The sequence below is a fragment of the Sebastes umbrosus genome (assembly GCF_015220745.1).
Source record: "Sebastes umbrosus isolate fSebUmb1 chromosome 14 unlocalized genomic scaffold, fSebUmb1.pri SUPER_14_unloc_1, whole genome shotgun sequence".
Lineage (NCBI taxonomy): Eukaryota > Metazoa > Chordata > Actinopteri > Perciformes > Sebastidae > Sebastes > Sebastes umbrosus.
In genome coordinates this window covers 115,167-127,500 of record NW_023618433.1, presented here as the reverse complement: position 1 = coordinate 127,500, position 12,334 = coordinate 115,167, and the positions used below count along the sequence as shown (strand labels likewise).

The window sequence follows — 12,334 nt, the reverse complement described above, 5'->3', positions numbered from 1 at the left end:
AGACATTTAATGTCATGATGTTCTACCAGAACTTACTAACAAGCTGCATAATCAGGAGTTAAAGCAACGTTCTAAAGTCACATTACAGGTTTCTGCCGTCATAAAGCAACTTTGATATCCACTAATGGTAGTTAGTTTGCAGTTTTGTGCCCACCTCTTCGTGGTTCTTCTTGAGCTGGATGAGTTCCTCCCTCAGCGCTTCGATCTGCATCTCCAGGTCGGATCTTCCCAGAGTCAGCTCGTCCAGGACCCTCTTCAGTCCGGCGATGTCGGCCTCCACTGACTGACGCATGGCCAGTTCGTTCTCAAACCTGCTCACCCCAACCGGCAGCAACAATCACCAAAACACGGTAACTCACCCGTCCATCACCGGAGGAACCACAGCATCGCTTGTGGACTTCTTTATCTTTAGCCTAAACTTCACCAATAATTCATAATTTAATCTATTAACAACACATTGACAGAAATGTTCATATACTCACTTGACTCTGAAGTCATCAGCAGCCAGCTTGGCATTATCGATGGCCAGGTAGAGAGATCCGTTAGTACGGGTGGTAGCGAGGATCTGAAACACAGACGAAGATGTGTTTTATTTTATCATCCTTCTGTAAATGTAACCTGTACTGACACTCAGTGTTTCAGCTTATTGACCTCATGAGACGACAAAAACATAAAATAAAGTCAGAAATCCCGTCTGAGGGAGATCTGCTGATAAATCACCCTGTATGCAGATGACAGTCTACTGTTTGTCACTCTTATTTCACACACTTCTTTGCTGTTATTGCTCTCTGGAGTGGACTTAATGGGACTTAATGGATATATTAAACATTAGACATTTCAGTTTCATACAGTAAGTCAAAACTATGACTTAAGAAGCAGAAAGTTTGACTTACTGTCTCATAATTCTGTCCTGGTAAATCACAAAATTTTGACTTGAAAAGTCGTATCTATATATATAGTTTTTTATATTGTCTTGTGTAACAGTATGTAAACCTGCAGTTCCACTAAGAGCCACTAGACGCTGCCTAACTGTAATGAGGGGAATGGGGAAACACCCGACTTTCAGGAGGGTAATTTGAGGATCCAGGAGAGGAACCAGTCGGGTGTGTCTGCAGGTTTGTTTCTACTTTAAACTAAAACTGAAAAGGAACTTTAATTTGTGGATGTATATAAGTTTCTGCCTGCTCTGAACACAGTTTCATGAGGCTGCTACACAACTGATTATAAATATATTAGACTATTCAAATACAAGTCAAATTTCCTCTCATTGTTTCAGTGGTTCTTGTATGAACATCATGCAAAACTACAGCTGGAGCCGGTTTCTGCTTCAGGTGGCCTCAGTGTGTTTTGGGTGTGGCTGCTGCACCTGTATTTATCCTGCAGGAAACAACACACCATGTCTGGCTGCGTTGCACCTGTACACCTGTACACCTGTGAACCTATGTACCTGTACACCCGTACACCCGTACACCCGTACACCTATACACCTATGTACCTGTCCATCTGTACACCTTTCCATCTGTCCACGTCTGGCTGGGGGCGTTTTAGGAGGACAATGGCTGTTAAGATTTAAGCTTTGTGTTCACATGATCTCACATTTCTATTCCTTCTTCTGAGCCTCTTTCCTTTTGACATAAACTAACCTACGTACAGGATCAGAGCCTGGACTCACCTGGTCCTGCAGGTCGCTGATGGCGACCTTGAATGCGACGCAGTCGTGGCCCTCAGGTTTGGTCTTGTTCTCCAGGAACTGCCTGATCTTCAGCTCCAGCTCGGCGTTGGCCTTCTCCAGGTTGCGCACCTTGTTCAGGTAGGTGGACAGGCGGTCGTTCAGGTTCTGCATGGTGGCCTTCTTGTTGTCGTTGATGTCCATGGCGTCGGCCAGCTGGAAGCCGGCGCCGGCTCCGGCTCCGGCACCGGCCTTGGCACTGGCGGCGGAAAACCCTGCGCCAGCAGAGGAGAAGCTTCTGGGAGCGCTCATGCTGGAGATGCGGACTCCAAAGCCGCCGGCGCCGCCATACACGCTGGGGGCCCTCATGGAGCCGAGACGGCTTCCGTTGGAGAAGGTATTGGAGCGGTTGTAGGAGGTCATGGTGGAGGAGTCTGTCTGCTCTGGATGGAGACGAGGGAGTGAAGCACAGTTTGGACTCAGCTCTTTTTATACTACCTGAGAGTGAGGGAGGGGTTCAGGGTCCAGGGTCCAGCCTCCGCGGCACGCCTCCGGGCTACGGAGCCTTGGCAACCAGAGCAACCAATCACAGCAGGAATTTATGATGATATCACATCTACAGCCTCTGTTTACCTGACAACATCTGACTCCATCATCCCGTCTGTTCAGGTCTATCTCCTCCTCCTCCTCTGTTAACCTGATGATTCTGCTCTTATCTAATCTGCCTATAAAGACCCTCGTCGCTCCTCTACCTCACAGGCCCCCCCCCCCCCCTGGATTCCTCCCTGGATTCCTCCCTGGTCCCTGCCTGCATGTCCAAACCCGTCTGTAGTTCCTGTGTCACGTTGAGCCCTGCAGCTGCAGCCAGACTCCCCTCTCCCTCCTTTAACAAGCAAACAATGGAATCCTTTGTGCCAACTCTTCGCCCTGCTCTGTTTGAGCCCTGCTCTGTTTGAGCAGGGCTCATCTCTCTGGAGCTGCTTTATGGTGTTTCCTGTAGCGACTACTATCAATTAAAAAGCCGCTAAGAGGCTGAAGGCAGTCGGCTCTAGATTGTGTGACTGGTTTCAGAAAGTCCAAAAAGTCCAGATGTGTTTAACTGTTTAATACATTCCAGATGTGTTTAACTGTTTATTACATTCCAGATGTGTTTAACTGTTTAATACATTCCAGATGTGTTTAACTGTTTATTACATTCCAGATGTGTTTAACTGTTTAATACATTCCAGATGTGTTTAACTGTTTATTAAATGAAAGGAATCACAAACAATAACTGGAATAACTAAACGTGTCTCTCTCCCTCTGTCCGACTCCAACGGTCCAACTGAACTGGTAACAATAGGTGAAACCACACCCCCGTGTCAACTACCGGCAGTGATGATAACCAAAAGAATAATAATAATGATAATAATGATAATAATGATAAACAACAGGCTAAATACACACTTTGGCTCCTACATTTTGTTTAGTTTGAAAGCTGTTGAGGCTGTGTTGGTAGGTGGTGTTGGTCAGGTGGTGTTGGTCAGGTGGTGTGGGTAGGTGGTGTTGGTGGTGTTGGTAAGGTGGTGTTGGTAAGGTGGTGTAGAGGTGGTGTTGGTCAGGTGGTGTTGGTAGGTGGTGTTTGTGGTGTTGGTGTTGTTGGTAAGGTGGTGTTGGTAAGGTGGTGTAGAGGTGGTGTTGGTCAGGTGGTGTAGAGGTGGTGTTGGTGGTGTTGGTAGGTGGTGTTTGTGGTGTTGGTGTTGTTGGTAAGGTGGTGTTGGTAAGGTGGTGTAGAGGTGCTGTTGGTGGTGTTGGTAGGTGGTGTTGGTAAGGTGGTGTAGAGGTGGTGTTGGGTGGTGTTGGTAAGGTGGTGTTGGTAAGGTGGTATAGAGGTGATGTTGGTGGTGTTGGTAGGTGGTGTTGGTAAGGTGGTGTAGAGGTGGTGTTGGGTGGTGTTGGTAAGGTGGTGTTGGTAAGGTGGTGTAGAGGTGGTGTTGGTCAGGTGGTGTTGGTAGGTGGTGTTTGTGGTGTTGGTGTTGTTGGTCAGGTGGTGTTGGTCAGGTGGTGTTGGTCAGGTGGTGTAGAGGTGGTGTTGGTGGTGTTGGTAGGTGGTGTTTGTGGTGTTGGTGTTGTTGGTAAGGTGGTGTTGGTAAGGTGGTGTAGAGGTGCTGTTGGTGGTGTTGGTAGGTGGTGTTGGTAAGGTGGTGTAGAGGTGGTGTTGGGTGGTGTTGGTAAGGTGGTGTTGGTAAGGTGGTGTAGAGGTGATGTTGGTGGTGTTGGTAGGTGGTGTTGGTAAGGTGGTGTAGAGGTGGTGTTGGGTGGTGTTGGTAAGGTGCTGTTGGTAAGGTGGTGTAAAGGTGGTGTTGGTGGTGTTGGTAGGTGGTGTTGGTAAGGTGGTGTAGAGGTGGTGTTGGGTGGTGTTGGTAAGGTGCTGTTAATAAGGTGGTGTAGAGGTGGTGTTGGGTGGTGTTGGTAAGGTGCTGTTGGTAAGGTGGTGTAGAGGTGGTGTTGGTAGGTGGTGTTGGTAAGGTGGTGTAGAGGTGGTGTTGGGTGGTGTTGGTAAGGTGCTGTTGGTAAGGTGGTGTAGAGGTGGTGTTGGGTGGTGTTGGTAAGGTGGTGTAGAGGTGGTGTTGGGTGGTGCTGGTAAGGTGGTGTAGAGGTGGTGTAGAGGTGCTGTTGGTAAGGTGGTGTAGAGGTGCTGTTGGTAAGGTGCTGTTGGTAAGGTGGTGTAGAGGTGGTGTAGAGGTGCTGTTGGTAAGGTGGTGTAGAGGTGCTGTTGGTAAGGTGCTGTTGGTAAGGTGGTGTAGAGGTGCTGTTGGTAAGGTGCTGTTGGTAAGGTGGTGTAGAGGTGGTGTAGAGGTGGTGCTGGTAAGGTGGTGTAGAGGTGGTGTTGGGTGCTGTTGGTAAGGTGGTGTAGAGGTGGTGTTGGGTGGTGCTGGTAAGGTGGTGTAGAGGTGGTGTAGAGGTGCTGTTGGTAAGGTGGTGTAGAGGTGCTGTTGGTAAGGTGCTGTTGGTAAGGTGGTGTAGAGGTGGTGTTGGGTGGTGCTGGTAAGGTGGTGTAGAGGTGGTGTAGAGGTGCTGTTGGTAAGGTGGTGTAGAGGTGGTGTTGGGTGCTGTTGGGAAGGTGGTGTAGAGGTGCTGTTGGTAAGGTGCTGTTGGTAAGGTGGTGTAGAGGTGGTGTTGGGTGGTGCTGGTAAGGTGGTGTAGAGGTAGTGTAGAGGTGCTGTTGGTAAGGTGGTGTAGAGGTGGTGTAGAGGTGCTGTTGGTAAGGTGGTGTAGAGGTGCTGTTGGTAAGGTGCTGTTGGTAAGGTGGTGTAGAGGTGGTGTTGGGTGTTGTTGGTAAGGTGGTGTAGAGGTGGTGTTGGGTGGTGCTGGTAAGGTGGTGTAGAGGTGGTGTAGAGGTGCTGTTGGTAAGGTGGTGTAGAGGTGCTGTTGGTAAGGTGGTGTAGAGGTGCTGTTGGTAAGGTGCTGTTGGTAAGGTGGTGTAGAGGTGGTGTTGGGTGGTGCTGGTAAGGTGGTGTAGAGGTAGTGTAGAGGTGGATCAGGTCTTTATGATGAGTTTCTGTCGTATATATCAGATCGTGTTTAACAGCAGACTATATCTGAGGAGAAACCTTCACATCTTGATATCTTGATGTTGAACAAACAGTAACTGTCGTGTGGAGTGTGTCTGTGTGTGTCTGTGTGTGTCTGTGTGTGTGTGTGTGTGTCTGTGTGTGTATGTCTGTGTCTGTGTGTCTGTGTGTGTCTGTGTCTGTCTGTGTGTGTCTGTGTCTGTGTGTGTGTGTGTGTGTCTGTGTGTGTGTGTGTCTGTGTGTGTCTGTGTGTGTGTGTGTGTGTGTCTGTGTGTGTGTGTGTGTGTCTGTGTGTGTGTGTGTGTGTCTGTGTGTGTCTGTGTCTGTCTGTGTGTGTCTGTGTCTGTGTCTGTCTGTGTGTGTCTGTGTCTGTGTGTGTGTGTGTGTGTGTGTGTGTCTGTGTGTGTCTGTGTGTGTCTGTGTGTGTCATTGTGCTGCAGCATCAGAGGCCCTGCAGGGGAATCACACCCAGAACAACACAGTTAGTCTTTTCTACCTGATGTTGCACCTTCATCTGCTTTAGAGGTCATGTTTGACGTCGCTTTAGAGGTCATGTTTGACGTCGCTTTAGAGGTCATGTTTGACGTCGCTTTAGAGGTCATGTATGAACACATCATATGAGGTAAGAAAAAACACCTCGTTGACAGATTTCACTAAACTTTGGTGAAAGTCTGATGGAGTTTGGTGGAACTCTAATAGTTTGTAGGAGGGTTGAAGATGAGACTGTTTGGACGTGTTTGTGTGTTTTGTGATGAACTCAATGAGAATAATAATAATAATCCACCAGGACAGTTCAGGTCCTCACACAGACAGGTTTCTACAGCGCTCTGTGTGCAGCTCTGGTGGCGTCCTCGGGGCGCTGACATGTTGAAACAGGAAGGAGACGAGTACCGTTAGAGGACGACCCACATACCTCTGGACATGTAGTGGGACACCAGCTTGTTTGTGCTCATCACATTCTGTCTGGTTGGACATGTCTCTAACGGCCACAGAGACAGTACAGACACGTTGATTCATCATACTAGGATATATAGTATATACTTCTTTTAAACTTATATTACACATTACTTTATGTACTTATCAGAGTTAAACTCAACTAAATGATACTAAGTATGATATTATATATGATATTTGACGAGTATACAGCAAAGTACTAAAAGTTAACTTAAAGAAGGTATACTCAGTGAAACGGTTAAACCAGTAGTTTACTGAGAGTATAGAACTTATCTTTATTTATTTACTTAGTTTTTATGGCTTTCCTCATCGCAACATTACAATAATGTTCATTATTTTGCTTGTTTTAATTTCTATAATATTTTGAAGACATTTAAATTAATTTTCATCAAGCTTTATGCATCATCGTAAATATTGATTTAAAAACTTAAAATAGGGGATTTCATGATTTTCTCTTCCCCCTGAAACATGGAGACAGAAACTACAGATATCAGTATTCATACTGTCTGTCTGTCTGTCTGTCTGTCTGTCTGACTGACTGTCTGACTGACTGTCTGTCTGTCTGTCTGTCTGTGTGTCTGTCTTGCTAACCTAGCCATGAGTAGAGCAGCAGCACCTGGTGGCCGGTAGAGGAACTACAACGTCACACTTTAGTTTGAACAGAAGACACGTTTTATTGTGAAGGAGCTCAGCAGTTGATTTCTGTTTATTGTTATGCGCACTATGAGCTGATGGAGCTCACCACCTTTCCATCCACTATCTCCTCCACGATCGTGATGACTTTGGTGGTGCTGGTGGTGCTGGTGGAGGAGGAGGAGAGGCCGGTGGAGGAGGAGGCGCCGCTGGAGACAGACAAACAGCACAGTCAGGTTTTTATTCATAATAATACTCATTTAGATCTGGTTATGATGTTCAGGAAGAATTATCCTGTTACACAGTGGTCGGTGTTACACGGTGTTACCCGGTAGTCGGTGTTACCCGGTGTTACCCGGTAGTCGGTGTTACCCGGTGGTCGGTGTTACACGGTGGTCAGTGTTACACGCTGTTACCCGGTGGTCGGTGTTACCCGGTAGTCGGTGTTACACGGTGGTTGGTGTTACCCGGTGGTCGGTGTTACCCGGTAGTCAGTGTTACACGGTGGTTGGTGTTACCCGGTGGTCGGTGTTACCCGGTAGTCGGTGTTACCTGGTGGTCGGTGTTACACGGTGGTCGGTGTTACCCGGTGGTCGGTGTTACCCGGTGGTCGGTGTTACACGGTGGTCGGTGTTACCCGGTAGTCGGTGTTACACGGTGGTCGGTGTTACCGGTGTTACCCGGTGTTACCCGGTGTTACCCGGTGGTCGGTGTTACCCGGTTATCGGTGTTACACGGTGTTACCCGGTGTTACCCGGTGTTCTTAAATGATGATAAAGCTCTGTTTGTATATGGAACGTTTCTGACCCCGTAGCGGGTCGTCAGATCGATGTCTACCTCCAGGACATTCATCCTGTGAACAACCCTGTCGTTCTCTCACCTGCCACATCCCTCTCCGTCCAGCAGCCTCCGGTACTCGGCGATCTCCATCTCCAGCCTGGTCTTGATGTCAAGCAGCATCTGGTACTCCTGTCCCTGTCTCTCCAGGTCGGCCCTCAGCATGACCAGCTGCTCCTCCATACCGGTCACCTGCATCTGGAACCCGTTGAGCTGCATGCCGTAGCGGCCCTGAGTCTCAGCCAGGGTGGTTTCCAGCGACGCTTTCTACCGGGGTAGAGGAGGTTCAGGTTGTTCATCACCTCACAGAGAAACTCTGGATGTTACAGAGAAGATGAGATGCTCACCATGCTGAGCTGTGACTGCAGCTCGATCTCCAGGCTCTGCAGGGTTCGCTTGATCTCCGTGATCTCTGATTTGGACGTCTGTAGAGTTTCCGTACTGACGGTGACCTCTTTGTTCAGTGTTTCTGACTGTGGAGAGTCACAGCATGCTCGTTACAGACTGCACGTTCACACACAAACACTCATTTATTAATCCACACGTGTCAAGGAACTCACTACAATTACTCGCTTATTTGACAAATCAAACATGTTTTGGTTTGGATTGGTGACCATGCGTCCCCTCACTCCTTTGTAAATTTCGGTGTCCCTCAGGGGTCGATACTGGGACCAGTTTCATTCCCGCTCTATATTCTCCCACTAGGCCACATTGTTCATTAGGTCTGGGACGATTCACCCATCTCCTGATTCAATACTATCACCATACCTGGGTGCAGTGGCTAAAACTCATGTCCTTACCTTTGTCTGGAACCAGCACTCCAAATCTTTGCGGTTTTTGGCTGCAATTTGTTCGTAGTGCTCCCTGATTTCTTCCATCATCTTGGCGAGGTCCGGTCCCGGAGCGGCGTCCACCTCCACGTTGACCTGGCCGCTCATCTGATCTCGCATCGACAGCAGCTCCTGCAGACAACAACAGGAGACGCATGAAAGGAGAGGACTTCGGATCTTGAATGTACCCCTTTTATTTACCCCAAAACCCGGTCGGCTTAATAAGACCTGAGAGCTCACTGACCTCCTCGTGGTTCTTCTTGAGGAAGATCAGCTCCTCCTTCAGACCCTCGATCTGCATCTCCAGGTCGGTCCGGCTCAGAGTCAGTTCATCCAGAACTCTCCTCAGACCGGCGATGTCGGCCTCCACCGACTGACGCATGGCCAGCTCGTTCTCATACCTGCACAGACGACAAAGCATTTGTTTCTAAATCGTTTTTTCCAAAAATAAAACTGACTGAAGCAGGCAAAGGACGCAATTTAACTCGTAACTACTTTTTAATGAATGAATTCACTTACTTGACCCGGAAGTCGTCGGCAGCCAGCTTGGCGTTGTCAATGGAGAGGTAGATGCCACCGTTGATTTTGGTAGCGTCCTGGATCTGGAAGATAAAACAGAGGAAAGAAATGCTGTTAGCTTTTTGTGTTCATCCTTAAAGTTCTCCATCTACGTACATGGAAAAGTAATTCTAACGAGTAAAGATAGGGGGCGCCATCGTGAAACTAGAGCTGTTCTCATAACAATACCAGGATCGGAAATGTGTCCGATACTGCCCAAAGATGGAAACGACCAAAAACCAAGATGGAGACGACCAAAAACCAAGATGGAGACGACCAAAGACCAAGATGGAGGCGACCAAAAACCAAGATGGAGGCATCCAAAAACCAAGATAGAGACGACCAAAACCAAGATGGACACGACCAAAAACCAAGATGGAGGCGACCAAAAACCAAGATGGAGACGACCAAAGACCAAGATGGAGGCGACCAAAAACCAAGATGGAGGCATCCAAAAACCAAGATGGAGACGACCAAAACCAAGATGGAGACGACCAAAAACCAAGATGGAGGCGACCAAAGACCAAGATGGAGACAACCAAAAACCAAGATGGAGACGCCTAAAAACCAAGATGGAGACGACCAAAGACCAAGATGGAGACGACCAAAAACCAAGATGGAGACGACCAAAAACCAAGATGGAGACGCCTAAAAACCAAGATGGAGACGACCAAAAACCAAGATGGAGACGACCAAAGACCAAGATGGAGACGACCAAAGACCAAGATGGAGACGACCAAAAACCAAGATGGAGACGCCTAAAAACCAAGATGGAGACGACCAAAAACCAAGATGGAGACGACCAAAGACCAAGATGGAGACGCCTAAAAACCAAGATGGAGACGACCAAAGACCAAGATGGAGACGACCAAAAACCAAGATGGAGACGACCAAAAACCAAGATGGAGACGACTAAAAACCAAGATGGAGGCGACCAAAGACCAAGATGGAGACGACCAGAAACCAAGATGAGACGGTCAAAAACCAAGATGGAGACGCCTAAAAACCAAGATGGAGGCGACCAAAAACCAAGATGGAGACGCCTAAAAACCAAGATGGAGACAACCAAAAACCAAGATGGAGGCGACCAAAAACCAAGATGGAGACGCCTAAAAACCAAGATGGAGACGACCAAAAACCAAGATGGAGACGACCAAAAACCAAGATGGAGACGACTAAAAACCAAGATAGAGGCGACCAAAAACCAAGATGGAGGCGACCAAAAACCAAGATGGAGACGACTAAAAACCAAGATGGAGATGGACAAAATGCAGAATTGGAGGCTTCAAACCATCAGTCCACCAACCAATAGGTGAATACGTCACGGTGAATACGTCACGGTGACTTCGTCCACTTCTTCTATACGGTCTGTGGACATGACGGCTCTCAGAAGTGAAGCCAGAACGGAGAACGCACTTTAAACATGACGGTCGATCGTGTTTGTGTAATTATGGGAAGACAAAATCATGATGGTGATTAATATTTGATTAATTGTGCAGCTCTGATGACACATTGTGTTCTTGCACTATTTCATTGGAACTCTCAGAGCGGAAAGGGAAGTTTGGAGTCCCCTGCTGGAGCTGTTGCCCCCGGCGACCCGACCCCAGATAAGCTGTTGAAGATGGATGGATGGATCTCAGAGCGCTCTGAACACAAATACACCTTTGTTGCAGATTCAGCACAACTGGCTGTATATACTGTACATATACAGTATATGCATATATACTATACTGCATATATACATATACAGTATATGCATATATACTATACTGCATATATACATACACAGTATATGCATATATACTATACTGCATATATACATACACAGTATATGCATATTTACTATACTGCATATATACATATACAGTATATGCATATATACTATACTGCATATATACATATACAGTATATGCATATATACAGTGTGTATATATATAATATATTATATGGTATTAAAGTGTTTACTTATTGTTCTAAGTGGCTCCCCACAATTGGTCCAATATCACCAGTAAAACAATTGTTTTAATAGATTAAAATAAGGATAGCGATGACGACAGGTGGAGCGTGAACGTACTCCTTCCTGTCCTTATTGGATGGTCACATGACTAAATGGCACAGGTGAGCCTACCTTTCCCTGCAGCTCTGCGATGGTGACGAAGTAGGCGCTGTAGTCTCGGGAGCTGGGGCCGACCTTGCTCACCAGGAACTGCTGGATCTTCAGCTCCAGCTCGCCGTTGGCCGTCTCCAGCTTGCGGACCTTCTCCAGGTAGGTGGCCAGGCGGTCATTCAGGTTTTGCATGGTAGCCTTCTCGTTGGCGGAGATGTCCACGCCGCCGCCGCCGCCGCCGCCGCCGCCACCAGCACCAAAGCCATACCCACCAGCTCCTCCTCCACCACCACCTCCTCCACCACTGTAGTTGAAGCTATAGCTAGATAAACTGCTTCCACCTCCGCCGCCGCCGCCGCCGCCGCCGCTGCCATACAAAGAGGATCCACCTGACATTTTGACTAATCCAGGGCCACCGTACATGGACATACTGGAACCTCCACTTCTCCTTATGCTTCCACCACTACTACTCATGGAGCTACGACTCTGTTGGAACATTGTGAGTGGTGATGAAGGTGATGAAGGTGACGAAGGTGACGAAGGTGATGAAGGTGATGAAGGTAAAGGATGCCGTCTATCTGCTTCAGGTCCAGAGGAGAGAGTGAAGAGCTCCGAGAGCGGCTGATTGTTTTATACCGTCAGATGAGTTCGGGAGGAGGGAGGGATGGCGAGCTCGTGCCAAGTCCGGGAGGAGACACCTGTCGTTGTTCAAGTCAGCGGGAAGGTTCAGGTGCTGGGTGTGTCTGAGACACATGGCATCCACCCGTCACCTATACATTCACCTGCAGATTTACACGCAGAGGCGTCGTTATAAAAGAGATTAGAGCACATAAAGAGCGGCGGGGCGTGTTCAGACACAGATGACATTTAGATTGATCAGTCAGCAGCTGAAGGAGAGGAATGTTCCTCAGGATAACATCAATCTGTTGTTGCAGTGTTTATGAGTGCAGGGTTGGGTAGGGTAGGGTCTTGGCAGCAGGTTACTGAGCCTCGCCAGCTGAAAGAATAAACCACTCAGAACCGGTCTTTGTCAGCTGCCTGATCTTGAGCAAACAGAGCTGACAATGAGCACAGATCAATAAATCAACCCCAGATAGAGTCCGTTAAAGTCCTGGAAACGTTCCCCTGGCGTGGAGGATTAGTGAGCAGCGCAGAGCTTTACAGAGATTACTGCTCTTAAAGGTCCTTTGAG

At 47.9% G+C, this 12,334-nt stretch overlaps 3 protein-coding genes across 4 annotated transcripts in view; all 3 read right to left on the bottom strand.

Annotated features, from left to right (window-relative positions):
- The window catches only part of LOC119484119 (keratin, type I cytoskeletal 13-like), a 5,107-nt gene extending 2,958 nt beyond the window's left edge, over positions 1-2,149 (bottom strand). Inside the window, exons 1-3 of one of the 2 annotated variants that reach the window (XM_037762639.1) lie at positions 1,673-2,149; positions 483-565; positions 155-311 (exon numbers count right to left, since the gene is read on the bottom strand). In XM_037762639.1, the coding sequence (XP_037618567.1) occupies positions 155-311; positions 483-565; positions 1,673-2,092 (660 nt within the window). In that variant the 5' untranslated portion in view covers positions 2,093-2,149. The remainder of the gene's footprint in view (positions 1-154; positions 312-482; positions 566-1,672) is intronic. The other variant, XM_037762638.1, reaches the window with a different exon arrangement.
- A 1,933-nt stretch (positions 2,150-4,082) lies between these two features.
- On the bottom strand, positions 4,083-6,198 carry LOC119484115 (extensin-3-like). The gene is made up of 2 exons (XM_037762633.1): positions 6,137-6,198; positions 4,083-5,154 (listed from the first exon to the last, which is right to left on the bottom strand). Exons 1-2 carry the CDS (start codon positions 6,196-6,198, stop codon positions 4,083-4,085), a joined length of 1,134 nt encoding a protein of 377 aa, XP_037618561.1.
- Positions 6,199-6,826: 628 nt separating this feature from the next.
- Positions 6,827-11,761, bottom strand: LOC119484117 (keratin, type I cytoskeletal 13-like). The gene is made up of 7 exons (XM_037762636.1): positions 11,164-11,761; positions 8,997-9,079; positions 8,722-8,878; positions 8,448-8,609; positions 7,995-8,120; positions 7,691-7,914; positions 6,827-7,019 (listed from the first exon to the last, which is right to left on the bottom strand). The coding sequence occupies exons 1-7, from the start codon at positions 11,638-11,640 to the stop codon at positions 6,899-6,901; spliced, it is 1,350 nt and encodes a 449-aa protein (XP_037618564.1). The 5' UTR covers positions 11,641-11,761; the 3' UTR covers positions 6,827-6,898.
- Positions 11,762-12,334: the final 573 nt, after the last annotated feature.

Bases quoted from the DNA above. Each gene is read 5' to 3' on its own strand.
- LOC119484115 (XM_037762633.1), bottom strand. From the start codon at position 6,198: ATGTCCAACCAGACAGAATGTGATGAGCACAAACAAGCTGGTGTCCCA. The intron at 5,155-6,136 runs GTATGTGGGTCG...CCACCTTACCAG, and splicing joins GTCCCACTACATGTCCAGAG to CACCACCCAACACCACCTCT.
- LOC119484117 (XM_037762636.1), bottom strand. From the start codon at position 11,640: ATGTTCCAACAGAGTCGTAGCTCCATGAGTAGTAGTGGTGGAAGCATA. The intron at 9,080-11,163 runs GTAGGCTCACCT...TTTATCTTCCAG, and splicing joins TCGCAGAGCTGCAGGGAAAG to ATCCAGGACGCTACCAAAAT. The intron at 8,610-8,721 runs GTCAGTGAGCTC...TGTTGTCTGCAG, and splicing joins TCAAGAAGAACCACGAGGAG to GAGCTGCTGTCGATGCGAGA.